The 17,820-nt window shown below is 55.2% G+C and overlaps 1 protein-coding gene across 2 annotated transcripts; it reads right to left on the reverse strand.

The window, feature by feature from the left end:
• Window positions 1-847: 847 nt before the first annotated feature.
• On the reverse strand, window positions 848-17,255 carry IBA57 (iron-sulfur cluster assembly factor IBA57). 2 transcript variants are annotated; one of them, XM_030812737.1, is made up of 3 exons: window positions 16,832-17,255; window positions 8,023-8,363; window positions 848-7,930 (listed from the first exon to the last, which is right to left on the reverse strand). In XM_030812737.1, exons 1-3 carry the CDS (start codon window positions 17,170-17,172, stop codon window positions 7,539-7,541), a joined length of 1,074 nt encoding a protein of 357 aa, XP_030668597.1. In that variant the 5' UTR covers window positions 17,173-17,255; the 3' UTR covers window positions 848-7,538. The 2 variants fall into 2 exon arrangements, with proteins under 2 accessions (XP_030668597.1, XP_030668598.1); XM_030812738.1 differs by lacking the exon at window positions 16,832-17,255 and adding an exon at window positions 9,172-12,088 and having other exon boundaries at window positions 6,680-7,930.
• Window positions 17,256-17,820: the final 565 nt, after the last annotated feature.

Raw genomic sequence — 17,820 nt, forward strand, 5'->3', positions numbered from 1 at the left:
CTTCTCCAGCATGTCCGGGTGGCCCACACATCTGAGCTCCCAAATTCAGGACCCTCCAGACTGCCTACCCCCAGCTGCGCATCCAACCACTATCCACACCTCCAGTGCCCTCACATGCCCCATCCCTGTCTCCACCACAAACACCCCACCCACCACACACCCCGTCCCCACCGCACACACCCCGTCCCCACCGCACACACCCCGACCCCACCGCACACCCCGTCCCCACCGCACACACCCCGTCCCCACCGCACACACCCCGTCCCCACCGCACACACCCCGTCCCCACCGCACACACCCCGACCCCACCGCACACCCCGTCCCCACCGCACACACCCCGTCCCCACCGCACACACCCCGTCCCCACCGCACACACCCCGTCCCCACCGCACACACCCCGACCCCACCGCGAACACCCCGTCCCCACCGCACACACCCCGTCCCCACCGCACACACCCCGTCCCCACCGCACACACCCCGTCCCCACCGCACACACCCCGTCCCCACCGCACACACCCCGCCCCACCGCACACACCCCGTCCCCACCGCACACACCCCGTCCCCACCGCACACACCCCGCCCCACCGCACACACCCCGTCCCCACCGCACACACCCCGTCCCCACCGCACACCCCCCCCCCCCCCCCCCCACCGCAACACCCCGTCCCCACCGCACACACCCCGTCCCCACCGCACACACCCCGTCCCCACCGCACACACCCCGTCCCCACCGCACACACCCCGTCCCCACCGCACACACCCCGTCCCCACCGCACACACCCCGTCCCCACCGCGCACACCCTGTCCCACTTTCCTGCTTCATTTTTCACCATAGAGCCCGTAGCAATAAAATATACTGTGTACTTTATTTTCATTGGCTGTAAGCATTCAATACATGGTTGAATGAATGAAGAAATGAATGAATCAATGAAAGATGGACCAGAGCTCAGCCATCTCCCAGTTTTTCTTCAGCAGGACCCCCTGCTATTATTGTCCCTGAGAACTTCTCACTGTGAGAGAGTCTGACATAAAACAAAATTTATTAATCCTTCATTTCTCCCACAAATGCCGATGCGTACAAACTAGCATCATCACCAGGGAAATCAAAGACAGGGACACTGGAGATGGTCAGATGCCCACAGCCCAGTCACAGTCCTAGCTTGGGCTCCCTGCCCCACGGTTGGCACATGGAGCACTGCCCTGGGTCTGCACGGCCCATAGCCAGACAGACCCTTTTTCTGACTTTTCCCAAACCAAGGCGTTCACCCAAGATGTTCAAAATTTAAACACTACATCTCTAAATGGAAACTAAGACTGACAGCACCAAGTGCTGGCGAGGACGCAGGATGACAGGAACCTGGCACACTTCTGGTAGGAATGTAAATGCTGCACTCACTCCGGGAAAATGTCTGGCAGTTCTTAGCCACACTGAGCTTTCTTGCCCTGTGGCCCAAAGCTCCACCCCAGGGGCTAACCAGAAAGACAGGAAAATGTACGTACACACAACCTGTGCAAGTGTGGAGATACAGAGACCCCTGAATGAGAACAGGCAAACACTCCTTATTCCCAGCTTCCTAAAGCAAGGGAATCAGCCGCCATCACTCATACTGGGTGGAGATGCCCAGGCTGGCCAGAGGAGTGGGAGAGCTTCCAGGTGAGACAGGGACGGCTCCAGGTGAGCCCTGATGGTCTGTGGCCTGGGGAACTGGAGGCAGCTCACAGGAGTGGGCCTCCCATGGGATTGGTGAAGGAAGTGTCTGCCTCCATTTGTGCTGCTACAAGAGAATACCTGAGGCTGACTCATTTATAAGGAACAGAGGTTTATTGGCTCACAGTTCTGGAGACCGGAAAGTCCAAGATCCAGGAACTGGCCGATTTGGGAATTCCACCTCCAAGATGGTGCTTTGAACACTGGAGGGCAAGAGAGGCACAAGCGGGCTGAACTCACCCTTTCATAACATTAACTCCACCCTTGGAGAGTGGAGCCCTCACAGCCTAATCACCTCTTACAGGCCCTATCTCTTAACACTGTTAGAATGGCAATTCAATTTCAACATGAAGTTGGCACAGTGCCTCATGCCCCAATCCCAGCTACTTGGGGACAGGAGTTGAAGACCAGCATTTAAAAACAAAAAATTTTTAAAAATTAGCATGCACCTGTGGTCCCAGCTACTCAGGAGGCTGAGGTGGGAAGATCACCTGAGCCCAGAAATTCAAGACCAGCCTGGGCAATGCAGTGAGACCCCCATCTCTACAAAAAGTAAAAAAAAAAAAAAAAAAAAAAAAGACTCACACCTGTAGTTCCTGCTACTCAGGAGGCTGAAGCAGGAGGATCATCTGAGCCAAGGAGGTTGAGGCTGTAGTGAGCTGTGTTTATGCCACTCCACTCCAGCCTGGACAAGAGTGAGACCCTGTCTCCAAAAAAAAAAAAAAAAAAAAAAAACCCAAAAACTCCCAAGTACGATTTTGAGTTTGTTCATTTCTCCTTGGCTTTTAAATTCCATGGTCTTCCCTCTATAGTTTGGAAGATATATTTCCATTCTTTTAGAGATTATCTGAAAACTGTGATAAGCCTTGTAACAGAGGCTGAAGTCAGTGTCCATGCCCTCCTTCCGACCAGTAGGGGGACTTTAGAACACTGTAGGTTTGGGCACCTCTCTCCCAACTCACATGTGGCATCTTTTTTATAAACTCCAAAAGTAGGCATTCTAAGTAGAAGCTTCTAGATGTGGTGTTTTAGACATGCCCACAAATCCACCTCCCTGCCTATTCATTCCTTCTTCCATCTCCAGCTTCCCCACAGGATCCCTTACCAGAAGCCCAGACATGCCTTAGACGCTCTAGGCTCTGCTGGCAGCAAACTCGGGAGCAAGGGCAGTTTCCTGGTATGAAAATGCCTTTAGCCCTCTTTTTTTTTTTCTTTTTTGAAACAGAGTCTCATTCTATTGCCCAGGCTGGAGTGCAATGGCACAATCTTGTCTCACTGCAACCTCTGCCTCCTGGGTTCAAGTGATTCTCCTGCCTCAGCCTCCCGAGTAGCTGGGATTACAGGCATATGCCACCACACCCAGCTAATTTTTGTATTTTTAGTAGAGACAGGGTTTCACCATGTTGGCCAGGCTGGTCTTGAACTCCTGACCTCAGGTGATCCACCTGCCTTGGCCTCCCAAAGTGCTGGGAATACAGACGTGAGCCACTGCGCCTGGCCCCTCATTCTTGAAAGATGGATTTCCTGGGTACACTATTTCTAGGCTATCACTATTTTCTCCCAGGACTTTGAAGATATTATTTACTTTCTTTCTGGCTTCCACTCTTGCTTTTAATCAACCACTTATTTTTTTCCTTCCAGATAATCTCTTTCTTTTCTGCCTTCTTTTAAGATCTCTTTGTCATGAGATTCTGTGCTTTCACCAAGATGTGACTGTTTGGGTAGAGCTTTTTAACTATACTGCTTGGGAGCCGCTGGATTCCTGAACCTAAGGAGCAAGGGCTCCTGTCGGTTCGGGAAAGTTCTCAGCCGCATTTCTCTGAATACTTGCCTCCACCCCATATTCTCTTTCCCCTCCTTCTGGAATTATTGCGGATGCCATACTAAACTCTCCGTCTTCTTGTCTCATCCCATCTCATATTTTCCAGCTCTGTCTTTCCGTGCTGCACTTTGGAGTCATTTCTTCAAACAGTTCCCAATTCTTCAGGAAACACATCATGGATTCTTTTTTAGAATATTCTATTTTTATTTCAACAAGTTCTCTTTTTAAAATCTGCTTGGTCATTTTTATAGTCTCTTGCTTCCTGTGCATAAATTGTTTTCTTTAAATATATTAAACATCCTCATTCCACGTGATGGGTCTGCTTACTCTAGGATCAGAACACTGGTGTGTGTGCTTCTGTCTTTCTGCTGGGCTTTGTTTATGGTACTGCGTGTGTGTGTTTACAATTTCTTTCCTGTACCTTAGGATGTTTTGATATCTCAAAAAAAAAAAAAAAAAAAAATCCACCTTCTGGCTGGGAGACTGCCCCTCCCAGGCCAGCCAATCCTTACAGACAAGGGCCCAGCTGGGTGTGCACGCTTCTGCGATGCAGCCTCATCAGTCCAGAGCCCACCTCTATCTGGCCAGAGCACTCTGGCAGCCAGGGACCATTCCTACAGCTTGGAGGCCATGGAAATCACTCCAGCTGGCCGGCCGCACACCTGTCCTGCCTTGCCTTTCCTGGGGAAGTGCCAGGAAAGGTTTGGCAGAGGCTCTCCCAGGCTCCTGCCTCTCCTCTCGCACTGCACTTCACTGACTGTCTCATACAAGAACACAGAACAGGGAGCTTGTCTCCTTGGGGATTAGATGATGATGACGATGATGATTTTACAATGAACGTATACTTCTTAGGATGTTTTCTATCTAAGGCCTGATTTGGAGGTGGGTTTCTCACAGTTTCTATGCTGTCTGCCGGGCTCTGGAAATACTACCAACTCCAACTTCTCTTCCTTTTTATTCTTTCTTAAGGGCCTTGCTCTGTTGCCCAGGCTGGAGTGCAGTGACACAATCACAGCTCACTGCAGCCTCAACCTCCTGGGCTCAAGTGATCCTCACACTTCAGCCTCCCAAATAAGTGGGACCACAGGTGTGGACCACCATGCCTGGCTAATTTTTTTTTTTTTTTTTTTTTTTTAGAGACGGAGTCTTGATATGTTGCCCAGGCGGCTCTCAAACTCCTGGGCTCAAGCAATCCTCCTGCCTCGGCCTCCCAAAGTGCTGGGATCACAGGCATGAGCCACCATACCCGCCCGTATCTGGCTTTGAAAGGAAAATATAAGCATGCTTTCCTAAAGATGCACCATACACTGTGTTAAGTAAAACAAGTCAGAAACAGAGAGTCAAACACCACATGTCCTGCCTCATAAGCAAGAGCTGCCCAACAGGCAATGTGGGCTCAGAAAGTGGAAGGTGGATGTGGGGGACTCATGAGGGGAGGCAGGAGGGGTGAGGGTAACAAGCCCAGACTGCACCACCCTGCACTATACCCACATAACACAACTACACCTTATGCCTTGAATTCACACACACATACACACACATGAACTTCTTTGTTTTTACAACACAAACGAAAGCAGACAGGAAGAGCAGTGTGCAGTTTTGGAGCGGCTACACCAGCTCTCAGCAGATCCCAGTGTTCCTGAACACAGAGCTCTGACCCTGCTGATGCGCTTTAGGGCCTGCTTCCAAGGTCTTACAGGCCAGGCCTTTCTGAGAGGACTAAGGACATTTTGGTGAAAACTGATTTGGTTTGTATGACAGAGGGGCTCTTTTGTTGACTGACACTTTCCTTTTTAAAGACACAGAAGAAGCTGGGCACAGTGGCTCATGCCTGTAATCGAGACCATCCTGGCCAACATGGTAAAACCCCATCTCTACTAAAAGTACAAAAATTAGCCGGGCATGGGGCATGTGCCTGTAGTCCCAGCTACCCAGGAGGCTGAGGCAGGAAAATCACTGGAACCTGGGAGGCGGAGGTTGCAGTGAGCAGAGATTCCGCCACTGCACTCCAGCCTGGACAACAGAGCAAGACTCCAACTCAAAAAAAAAAAAAAAGGACACAGAAGAACATGGAATGTGTTTGATCTGAACCAAGTATTTTGAGATCCTGACACCTGCAGAGACCTGAAGACACTGAGGGGGCACAGGATGGCTCAGGCGGCACCTCACTCTGGAGTGGAGTGCTTCTTTCCTGGCTCACCCCCCAGCCCTCACCCAGCCACACCCACGGGACAGGCTAGGATGCTCTCAGATGCTGCAGCACTCAAGGAGGCCCTGCTGGAAATGCCAGGCAACTTCAGGCAGATGAGGGAGCCGGGACACTTTGAGCTCGAGGCACAGACCCTCATTCCAGGGGTGCATGCCCCTCATGCACGAGGCACCAGCTCCAGCTCTTGGTGACACAGGCCACAGGCACCCACTCCTGGCTGAGCTGGAGAGAAAACTGACTGGGAAGCTGATCAAATGTCTCCATGCCAGTTTAAAGCAGCAGCCGGTGGGGCTGAAAAGGTGGCATGGATGCTGGTCTGGAATCCATCCTGCGCTGGGGGCTTCCAGAGCATGACCTGTCCAAGAGGAGCTGAAGGCCACCGGCTCTCAGGACCACAGGGGTCAGGGCCACATAGCTGTTTCCTTGCCCACGGGAGAGCTGACTGCAGCGGGTGGGGCTGGACGGCCCTCCTCTTCCCTCCAGTTGCAGCCGCTTCCTCCCGTCCATCCGCTCTACACCCTCCTCCTGGGTGATCGCAAACGACACTGCAGCTCAGAGCTGCCTTTAGACCCCTGATCCCAAAACCGCCATGGCTGCAGATTTCTAGAGAGCACCTATGGCCCCCCAGGATGGCTGCACAGGCTCCCTGCCTGCTTGGTCCTCTGTGGCTGCCCTAAGGTCCAGCTTGGTGGCCCAAACGCCTGCCCCCTGCAGCTGACAGCTCACAGCCATGGGGCTGTCCTTTGCAGACTTGGCACCCACGCACCCAGCCTGGACCTCCTGAGGCCTCCCCTGCTGGCCTGCAGCCATGCCAAGTGCTTCATCTGGTAGATCTGGGCATTCTCAAAGGAGAGCTGTTCCTGGGGTCCAGTCAGCCAGATCACAAAAACTAAGCCCCCACCTCCCTCTCCCCCAAATGAAACCAGAGCTCCCAAGGGGCTGCCTGTGGCTCACTCTTTAATAGATGCCCTGAAACATGGAGCTCACACTTCAGTGGGAAGGGGAAAGCCAGTGGGTGAACAGGAGGCTGCGCCCCACAACTGACAGCAAGTCACTCTCACTGCAAACACAGGCTATGCCGAAACCCAGCACACACACGCAGAACTCTGCCCTGCTGGCTCCTGAGCCCTGCGCTGGCCCCCACCCCACGCTCCTGGTGGGCTCTGAGAAGGAACAGAGGTGGGGAAACATGGGAGATGGGCACAGCCTTCCACAAGCCTCCAACATGGGATACCTAGTGGCTCATCCCTGTGTGCTCCTCGATGTGCAGACACCCACATGCCTGATCCAATGCCCCAGGCCCCTCTAGACCACGTATAGCCCCACCCTGAGACATGCTGGAAGCAAGCACAGTGAAACAACTCCCAAAGCCCCAGCCCGCAGACCCTGGACACCGCCCAGCTTCCAGGCACAGGCACCAACCCCCCATGAGGCTCATGCTGGGCAGAGTGGGGTACAAGGCCCGGAAGCTGCCAGTGCTGGCCAAAGACACCGTCCCGTCCTCCCAGACAACCCTGTGTGGAGCCACGATTGGGCCCGGCGCCATCTGGAGCCCAGCACTCACACGGTGAGCTCCTCTGGGGCCACAGGAAGCCCAGGGAGAAAACAAACCACGTGCCTGGGGCCCCTGAGCATGGGTGGGGCCACGCAGGGCACCTACAAGGGGGACTTTCCCAGATGGGAACCAGGGCTCCCACCCAGTAGGCACAGCAGACAGATGGGACGGGAAGACCCTGGACAGAGGCCAAAGGCCCCAGGCCCCAGCCTCCCCATCAGCCTGCGTCAGCCAAGGCTTTGGGCTACTTGGAGACCGTAGGCCACCAGTCTGGCACAGATGCAGCTAAGGCCACCTGAGCACCCTCAGAGGCTCTGATGTGCAGAGGACCCTTGATCTTCTCTGACCACAGCAGGGCCAGCCCCACGTTGCCCTGGCCGGCCCTGAACTTGCCCACGGTCTGTCCTGACGCAGTCAGCACCGTGGCACCAGGGGTGATGCCACTGGTGGGAAGGGGGTCCAAGAACCGGACAGGGAAGAGGCGCTTGCGGATGACGCCCATGTGGTGGGTGCGGGCCGTCAGCTCCTGGCCAATATAGCAGCCTTTGGTGAAGCTCACGCCGTTCATGAAGGCCAGGTTGGACTCCAGGGGCAAGGCCACCCCAGGAGGCAAGTCTCGGACCCCCTCAGGAACGCCTGCAGGGATTGGAGGGGGGAAACCAGCAAGAATTGAACATCGTCCAGTTCCACCCGTGCAATCCAGCCCGGCGTGCCCACCCCGCCCATACCTTGCAGGTATCGGTGCTGGTGATAATCCCACAGGTCCCCGAGCCGGCCCCCGGGCACCAGGGCTGGGCCTTCATCCTGAGTGAGGAGCCGCCACCCCATGCGTGCTGTTCGCGGGTCGCGGATGAGGATGGCGGCAGCCCCTGCCTTCTCCTGCAGCGATGCAGCCCCGCAGGCCTCAGGGGAACTGGGCAACACCGCCCACACTCGCAGCTCCGGGTGCGGCTCCACCGTGACCTTCCGCCGGATCCTGTACAGCGCGAGGTGCTTCTGCAGCGCGCCCTGCACGGACCTGTCACACTCCAGGAGGAAGACAGACACCTCCTCCGAGTGTTCCTGGAGCCTGCAGGGAGAGAGGCAGGGGCGCATGCCAGCTCACCGAGTGGGCCAGAAAGGGCTGCATGACAGAGCGCGCCTTATGCGGGCAGAGGAGCACACCGTAGACCAACGCAAAGAGCCCCGCCCTCAGCCACAAGGGGCTGCGCCTTCAAGGCAAGCGCCCAGGTCACCACACGCAGGGAGCCACGCCCACAGCTAGCCACGCCCACAGCCACACCCGGCAGCACCTCCTAAGGCGCACATCACAGCTAGATGCGGGCACCATGGAAAACAGCGCAGAGTGCCGCGCCCAGAGCACTGCGAGGGTGCGTGCAGACAATGCACATCAGGCCAGGCAGGGCACACCTGGACCAGCGCATGGAGAGCCCTGCTCACAGCCGTGCGGAGCTGAGGCTGAGCCTCCAGAGCTCTCGTCTAAGCAGGCAAAGATGAGCTCACAGGGGCCAGCGCAGACAGACCCCGTTTGCCCAGGGACTGGCAGAACTAAAATAGCCTGCCCAAGGGCATCATCCGGAGTAGTCCCAGAGCCTAGGGCAGAAATGACAACAGTCCGCTGGATGCGGAAGCAGGGATGGGCAGGGCCCCGCAGGGGAACGGTGTGCATAGCCACTGAGAACCAGACCTGCCTGTTCCAGCCCAGGGACGCCAATCGAGGAGCCCGAGGGCCCTAAGGTGGGCAGGAGGGAGGAGCAATGAGCCCAGGAGGTTGTCAGGGAGATACAGCATGCCTGAGGCCGACTCTGCCCATGCCCACCACCTGCCTCCCCAAGCCAAGTCTCAGAACCCAATCGGGGCCTCAGAGCCATCCTGACCTGCGTTCCAGGCAGCCCTCCTCAGAGGATTTGGGCAGGCACCACACGAATGACCCCTGACCAGATGGATGGTGGGAAGAGGAGAGGCCGGGCAGCGTGTGGCATGTCAGGTGGGGGGCACTAAGTGGAGACACCTGGGGTGCAGCCACCTCCATGGCTGGGGTTGACTGCAGGTGTGGACTGCACAGGGCTTCACAGGCCGGTGGGAGCTGAGACAGGGAGGTAGTAAGACTCCCAGAGGGCCTGCCAGAGACGAGCCCACAAGCAGGTGGCCCAGCCCCTTCCAGCCGGGAGAGGGCTCAGTCCTTGCCAGTTGCCCAGAGCTTCAGGTGCCAAGCAGGGGCCTGCTGCCCTCATCTCTGCAGTCTCACTCTACCCTGTGGTCATGCCCACATGCCAGCAGCTACAGAGAATGTTCACGCTCATCATCCAGAACCAGTGGGCACAGGTCTGAGGACCCTGCCGCAGGGAGGGTGGGCATAGCCAGCTGTGACAGCCAGTGAAGCTGGCCCACATTCCAAGACAGTGGTCACAGGACATCCAAAACCACACCCAGAAGGGAGGGAAACATATGTCATTTACACACGTGGGACTAAGATGACGGGAGGAACACCAAGGACAGCACACAGGGGCAGCCGCAGGTGTGCTGCGAAAAGGTCACCGTGCCACCAGGAAAACACAGGCGATGTGGCCCAGACAGACGCAGTGGCGAACCCGAACACTGACCAGCACGAGAAGAAACCAGGCCACTGGCATGCTGCTGGTGGGGAAGCAAAACGGGCGCCCCTCTGGAAGACAGGGTGCAGGTCCTCACAACACCAAACAAGCAACTACTCCACGACCTAGCCCTCTCAATTCCAGGCATGGATCACTGAGAAATGAAGACTGCAGCTCACACAAAACCTGCAGCGAAAGCTCACAGCAGCCAGCTCTATTGGTAATGGCCAGAAAGGCAGAATCAAGGTGCCACTACACCACGGGGGACTTCTCAGCAAGAACAGGGAGCCAGAGATGGACAGAAGTGGGTGGATCTGAGGGCACTATGGTAAGGGAAAAGGGTAAGGCCAAAGAAATGACAGGCCGGTGCATCCATCTGTGACACTCCTGAAATGACATGATTTTACAGCTGCAGAACAGGTTTCGGGGTGTTGGGGGTGCCCATTCAGGGGCAGGAGCAGGAAGCCACATGGGCCTGATCATGGCCACAGGTACTCATTCACACATGATAAAATCGCAGTTATACACGTGTGCACAGATGCACAAAGTAAGACACACAAATCCGGAGACCCCAGATGTGCCCTGTGTGTGCAATCAGGGGAACTGGGGAGGGGGTCCGTGCAATCTCTCCTACAGGCTTTTTTTTTTTTTTTGCAACTTCCAGTGAATCTATAATTATTTCAAAATAAGAAATGAAAAAAAAGAAAAAAAAACAAGGAGCTTCCCCTGCAGAAGTGTCCGAGCACTGCAAGAGGAAAGGCAGCAGGCAGTCCTTTCATCCCAGCCATCTGACATCAGCGAGTTTTTAACCACGTGCATGCATATTTGTATTTTTAAAATCTATAGTGGGGTCAGCAGACAAAGATGGACTAAAACACAGGTGAGTGGGGGACCCAGGCAGAGGGACAGATATGAGGTCATGGGCACAGGGTGCTGGGTGCCGGACAGGCAGGGAGGAGCTGAGCAGCACCAGGCAGTAGAGGGACAGAGTAAGGGGACTAGAGTGGAGCTGAGGGACTGCAGGTCCAGGGTCTAGTGAGCTGGGCACACAGGCACAGGGGAGGCCGCAGAGCCCTACAGGGCAAGGGCAGGAGCTGGGGCAGGGCAGGCAGGGTGGGGCCAGGGTACCCCATGGGTCCATCAGTCGAGAGTGGAGCCCAGAGAAGATCAAGCTGAGGGCCCTGCACTCTGAGGTGGCGCCAGCTCAGCTGCCTGCCTTGGCAGGAACCCCCACCCATGCTGACACCCCCTGCTGCCCCCATCTGCTGAGCACTCCCTGGCCTCACACAGGGTGGATGTCCTCACAGGACCCAGGTTCTGGGGTCGAGGGCACTTTCCAGCCCTCTGTGCTGGTGAGTCTATCAGGCAGCTTCTCAGGACCAGCTGAGCTGGGACGTGACCCCCGGGCCCACCCCAACCCCTGCCACACCTGAAGACTGCCAGGAGACTTGCCGCACAGGAAAGCCCCGGCCTGGGGAGCTTTCTCAGCCTCATCATTCTCCATAGTGGGGGCTGTCCAGATGCTAAGCAGCACCCCTGGCCTATACCCCACCCCATCATGACAACCAAAAATATTTCCAGATACCACTGAGGGGCGCAGGGGACAGGGCTGCCAAAGAAAATATAGGGTACCTGGTTAAATCAGAATTTCACATCGACGACAAATGACTTTTTTTAGTGTATCCCAAATACCGCATAGGGTGTACCTACAGATCATCCCTTGCTCGTCTGAGACGGACCTGGGAGTCCTGTGCTTTTGTTTGCTGAGCCCAGAAGCCCCGGTGGGAGCAAGGGCGCAGGAAGAGGAGGGAGGTCAGGGGTGGCTCTGGCCCAGCCAACTGAAAGAAAGCGTCCCCTGGCCATCAGATCCAAGGGTTTCCAGTCATGTTCAGGAAGACACTGCCCTGGGACCCAGCCTGACTCCTTCCCTTCTCTCTTCTCCCTCGTCCCCAGGCCACCAGAGGCCTGACAAGTCTCTCCTGCTCCTCGGTGCTGGCCAGACGCAAGGCCACAGCCCTGACACTCTTGGGCCTGCTGAGCCCTGCACTGAGTCCACATCCTTGCCCCGGCCAGCTCACAGCAAGGCTACTGGACCACGATCCTACCTGCAACATGACCCTATAGCCTCTCTCTGCCTCCTACATGAAGAGATCAAAACCAACTGATAGAAAGGGACCCCAAGGAGGCCAGGCATGGTGGCTCATGCCTGCAATCCCAACACTTTGTGAAGCTGAGGCAGGAGAATCGCCTGAGCCCAGGAGTTCAAGACCAGCCCAAGCAACACAGTGAGACCTCAACTACCTGTAGTCCTGGCTACTTGGGAGGCTGAAGTGGGAGGACACTTGAGCCCAGGAGTCTGAAGGTACACTGAGCTACAACGGTGCCACTGCACTCCAGCCTGGGCAATGGAGCGAGACCCTGTGTCTAAAAAAAAAACAAAAAACTCAGACTCATATGAAAACCTGCATATGGATATTTACAGCAGCTTTATCCATAATTGCCAAAACTTGGAGGCAACCAATATGTCCCTCAGTAGATAAGTGGACAAGTAAACTGTGGTCCATCCAGACAATGGAATACTAACCAGTACTAAAAGAAATTAGCTGTCAGCCGGGCGCAGTGGCTCACGCCTGTAATCCCAGCACTTTCGGAGGCGGAGGCAGGCGGATCACAAGGTCAGTAGTTCGAGACCAACCTGACCAACATGGTGAAACCCCATCTCTACTAAAAAAAAAAAAAAAAAAAAAAAAAAAATTAGCTGGGCATGGTGGTGTGTGCCTGTAATCCCAGCTACTCAGGAGGCTGAGGCAGGAGAATCGCTTGAACCTGGGAGGCAGAGGTTGCAGTGAGCCAAGATTGTGCCACTGCACTCCAGCCTGGGGGACAGAGCAAGACTCTGTCTAAAAAAAAAGAAATTAGCTGTCAAGCTATGAAAAAACATGGAGGAATCTAAACACATATCACTAAGTGAAGGACGCCAATGTGAAGAGGCTACAGATGCATGAGTCCAACTACAGGACATTCTGGAAAGCATGAAACTATGGAGACACTGAAAACATCAGTGGTGGCCAGGAGTTAGGGGAGATGGATGGATGGGCGGGGCACAGAGGATTTCAAGGCAGTGACACTACTGTATGTGATGCTACAATGGTAGACATGTGTCATCATACATTTGCCTAACTCATGAACGCACCAAGCCAAGAGTGAGCCCTCATGGAAACTGCACTCCAAGTGATGATGGCATGTCAACAGAGGTTCATCAGTTGTGACGAAAACAGCATCTTGTGGCGGATGTTGATGATGTGGGAAGTTGTGCAGTAATATGGGAAACATCTGCACATTCTGCTCTTTTGCTAAGAACCTAAAACTGCTCTAAAAAGCAACTCCTATTAAAAGACAACAACCAAAAAACTACAGTTTCATCTGAAAGAAGGCGCTACATCCAGGAAACAAGAATAGGGTGCTTTAAGGAAGCGATGGCTCAGTATGGTATATTAAGTATCAGAGTTGAAATAAAAAGTCCTACAGTCAGGAAAAAACCATGAAGGAATGATGGGCAGGGAATGGCCTGAGAAGCAGGAACACACAAAGGCTTCCAGGGAGAGGTGGCCCCTGACCTGCGGGCTGCCCTCTCCCTAGAGGAGTGACCAGAGAGGGCAAACCACAGAGACGGAGGTCAACAGCCAACAGCAGCCCAACAAGGAAAAGAGTGTAACCTCATGAACTGAACTAAACATGCCCAACGAGCACAGCCCTAAGCCCACCCACGCCACAGAGCTGGGAGGGGTGGCATCTGGACACCTGTCCCCACCACCCCTGGGGAGCCACTCGAGGAGGTGACCCTGTTGTGTCCCTCTTCTGACGGCTGAGGAGAAACACGGCCATGAACTCCAACAGAACTGAAGCTAGAGGGTTTCAAGTATTATTACATGGATGCTGAATCCCACGGAGGATGGTCCCGCACCACCCGACCCCTCAGAGTGGAGCTCCCTGGCCTGTGACTTTGTGTCACATCTCAGAAGGGAGACCAGAGTTGGATGACGTCACCCTTCAGTGCTGAGCTAGGGAAGAACAGAGCCGCCTCCAGTGCCCTCAGCACTCAGAACAGTAGTGGACACACCAGACACCCAGCACAAGTGAAGAAAATTAACTCCTCCTGCAGACCTCGAGGACAGAGACCCCCGCAATGAGAGCAAATAGAAAGCCACAGAAGAGCCACCAAGCATATGCTTGGTAAGGGGAGCTGGGGCCCAGTAGGTCTGCAGACAAGCTCCAGACCAGGCAAGAAAGGATGAAGAGGAAAAAACCGTGAGACGCAGAAAGGACAGACAGCTGACCCTTGAACAATGCAAGGGCTAGGGGCACTGGCCCCCACACAGTTGAAAACCCACCTTTAAGCTTTGACTCCCCAAAAGCTTAACTACTAACAGATTCCTGTTGACTGGAAGCCTTACGTATAACATACGTGGCCGGGCGCGGTGGCTCACGCCTGTAATCCCAGCACTCTGGGAGGCCAAGGTGGGCGGATCACGAGGTCAGGAGATCAAGACCATCCTGGCTAACACGGTGAAACCCCGTCTCTATTAAAAATACAAAAAAAATTAGCCAGGCGAGGTGGCGGGCGCCTGTAGTCCCAGCTACGCAGGAGGCTGAGGCAGGAGAATGTCGTGAACCCCAGCGGGCGGAGCCTGCAGTGAGCCGAGATCGCGCCACTGCACTCCAGCCTGGGTGAAAGAGCGAGACTCCTCACAAAAAAAAACAAAAAAAACATACGCAGTCAAGTAGCACATATTTTTTATGTTTTATGCTATTATATACTGTATTACAATACGGTAAGCTACAAATCCCAGGAAGAAAATCCTAAGGAAGAGGAAATGGAGTTCCTCTTCACTGAATGGAAATGGATCACCATAAACGTCTTCATCCTCATGGTCTCCATGTTGAGAAGGCTGAGGAGGAGGAAGGAGAGGAAGGGTTGGTCTTGCCTTCTCGGTGGCAGAGGTGAAGGAAAATCCATGTATAAGTGACCTATGTAGTGCAAAGTCAGCTGTACTTTACACCACAGAACACTTATTAAGAATAGGAATTCAATAGAACTAGGACTCAAAGGGAAAAGGACAAGACAGGACTATAGAAATATGGAAGGGAATTTGGGGACCCAAAACAACATCATTGTAAGGCTAACATGTGAACAGCAAAGTACTGACATAGAAGGCTCAAGAGAATCAAAGACTTAGTTCTTAAGATGAAGAAATTAAAGCAGCTAGACAGAATGTAATGAATACATAAGACAGACTATGATGACTACATCTCTGAACTGGGACATGAAGATTTAAGCCTATTGAGCTAGGGTGGGCACACTTTTTCTGTAAAGGGCCAGTGAATAACTTAGGCCACAACTCTACCACTCTAGACAAAAGCAGCCCCAGGCCTGGCGCAGTGGCTCACACCTGTAATCCCTACACTTTGGGAGGCCGAGGCGGGTGGATCACCTGAGGTCAGGAGTTTGAAACCAGCCTGGCCAGTATGGTGAAACCCTATCTCTACTAAAAATACAAAAATTAGCCGGGCGTGGTGGCAGGCACCTGTAGTCCCAGCTACTTGGGAGGCTGAGGTGGGAGAATCTCTTGAACCCTGGAGGCAGAGGTTGCAATGAGCCAAGATTGTGCCATTGCACTCCAGCCTGGGCGACAAGAGCAAAACTCCGTCTCAAAAAAAAAAAAAAAAAAAAAAAAAAGAAGCCCCAGACCACCTGGAATCCAATGGGTGGGGTTCCCAGAGAATTTATCATAAATACAGGCAATGGGCTGGGTCTGACCTCAGGGCCGTATTTCACGAACTCTGGTTCTAGATTTAAAGAGCCCACTAAGTGCCCAGACATGTGATATGGAAAAAGCCCAAACTAAGACACATCAGCATGACATTTCACATCAAGGATAAAGAAACGCTTCTGAGAAAAACACAGTTCATGTACAAATAAGAACGGCACCAGACTTCTCAGAAAAGCTGGCAGCGAGAAAACAAAGTTGTGATGTGAACATTCTCGGTGACGATTTCCAAGCGAGATTTTTACACCCAGCCAGGATATCAGGTAAAGCCACTAGCAGAGACACAATGAGTCCAAAAATTCACCCCACGTAGCTCAGGAAGTCATTAAAAAGGTGTCCATCCTCTGAAACCAAAACACAGGAGTAAGCTGAAGAGGACAAGAACAGGGTCCGCCATAGCAGAGACAGCAGGCAGGCCGCCGCCAACCAGATCCACTTCACTGGGCGGAGGTTTCAGGGATCCAGGTCCCTGGAAGCTGGGCAAGGGAAACCCAAGGCTGTAAGCAGTCAAGGCCCTGACCCGGCATGAACATCACTGACAGTCGTGATGTCAGCACAAATGACTGAGCCAAATGCCAATGTGACCAGCAATGGGGAGATCTGGGAGGGGACACAGGGAAACACAAGGTAAACAGAACTCGGGAGTGTCACCACAAGCTGTCACTCAGAAACACAGCTCTGCCACCAGGCGGGGCCCCTGAACCCCTTGTCCCTGCGGAGGGAGAAGGGTCACCAGGTGGCCCACTTGGGAGGCGCCCACCTAGAGATACCTCTGCTCTGATATGGTGGGCGGGCACCCAGGCCTCCCCTGGATGAATCGCTAACCCATCCCTGGGTGTCGAGCCAAGCCCTCCTCTGGGTGCCCTCCTCCGGGTGCTAGGCCCGGGGTGAGCTTCCCCTGGGTGTCCACCCCAAGTGGAATCTCCTGGGTGCCTGACCCTGAGTGCCAGTCGCTGGCCTACCCACCCTTGAGCTTCCACCCCACCCCGGCCCTCCCCGGGTGCCCATCCCCCACGCCCTCTGCAGGGCCCGGGCGCCCGCCCTGCCCCTGGGTGCCGGTCCCTGGCCACTCCCTTGGGTGCCCGCCCCCAAGCGCCCTCCCAGCACGCGCTCACCCGTACAGAATGACGTCATAGAGCGTCCGGCCCTGCACGTTCAGGAAGTGGGCGTAGCCCGCGCGCGCATAAGGCGGGGCCCCCCCGGCCGCGGGACCCGGAAGCGGCAGTTCATTGGTCAGCAGCCCTAGCAGGAAGGGCGCCGCGTCAGGGCCGCGCACGCGCAGTAGGGTGCGCCCGTCCAGCCGGAAGCAGGCCCAGGCCGCTCCAGCCGTTGGGTCGCCACCAGGACTGCAGGAGCTGTGGGCCAAGCGGCACCTTGGGGCCGCGCGCAGCCGCCAGCGCCAAGCCGGGCCGCCGCGCCCCGGAGCGGCGCCTCGAAGCAGCGCCGCGGTCGCCATCTTGGACAAGAGTGCGGCAGCGGGAAGGGCCCAAGGAAGCGAGAGGGGCGCATGCCACAGCGGCCTCTGGCGGTAGCCGCCGGAGGGAGGCGGGAAGGGGCGGGCGCAGAGTGCGTGCGTGAGGGGTGAACGGAACGTGCGTGCCTGAAGGGCGGAGCAGCGCCGGTCGGGGCCGACTGAGAGTGCGTGCGTGAGGAGCAGGGCCGCCCGGGCTGGAAGGGGCGGGCGGGGGCGAGCGTGCCTGCTGGGTGGGCGGGGCATGCGTGTGGGGCGGAGCATCGTGCGCGGGGTGTGTTTCGGGGCGGGGACTCGGCCATCCGTCAGCACGCAGGCTCCACCTTCGTTAGGTAACGAGGTTTCTCCCCACCTGTTAAGCGCTATCCCATGTCCCATTCGGTGGCAGTCTTCGTTTTCACCCACTCATGTCAGGCACCGCCACCCATCTCGAGAACCTCTTCATCCTCCCAACCTGAAACTCCCCGTTAAACACCCACTCCCGAGCCCCTGGAGCTCCCATTGTACCCTCTGGCTCCATGAGCGTGCCTCCTCTAAGGACCTCACAGGAGCAGAATCCTACGGGATTTGTCGTTTGCGACGGCTTATTTCACTCAGCATAGTATTCTCAAAGTCCATCCACGGTCTAGCATG

Source organism: Nomascus leucogenys, chromosome 5 (genome assembly GCF_006542625.1).
Source record: "Nomascus leucogenys isolate Asia chromosome 5, Asia_NLE_v1, whole genome shotgun sequence".
Classification (NCBI taxonomy): Eukaryota; Metazoa; Chordata; class Mammalia; order Primates; family Hylobatidae; genus Nomascus; species Nomascus leucogenys.

What these genes read in the sequence shown, in the direction of transcription:
- IBA57 (XM_030812737.1), bottom strand. Translation starts at nt 17,172, where the DNA reads ATGGCGACCGCGGCGCTGCTTCGAGGCGCCGCTCCGGGGCGCGGCGGC. An exon ending in TATGACGTCATTCTGTACGG is followed by an intron (nt 8,364 to 16,831) that starts GTGAGCGCGTGC and finishes CTCTCCCTGCAG; the next exon opens with GCTCCAGGAACACTCGGAGG. An exon ending in CCAGCACCGATACCTGCAAG is followed by an intron (nt 7,931 to 8,022) that starts GTATGGGCGGGG and finishes CAATCCCTGCAG; the next exon opens with GCGTTCCTGAGGGGGTCCGA.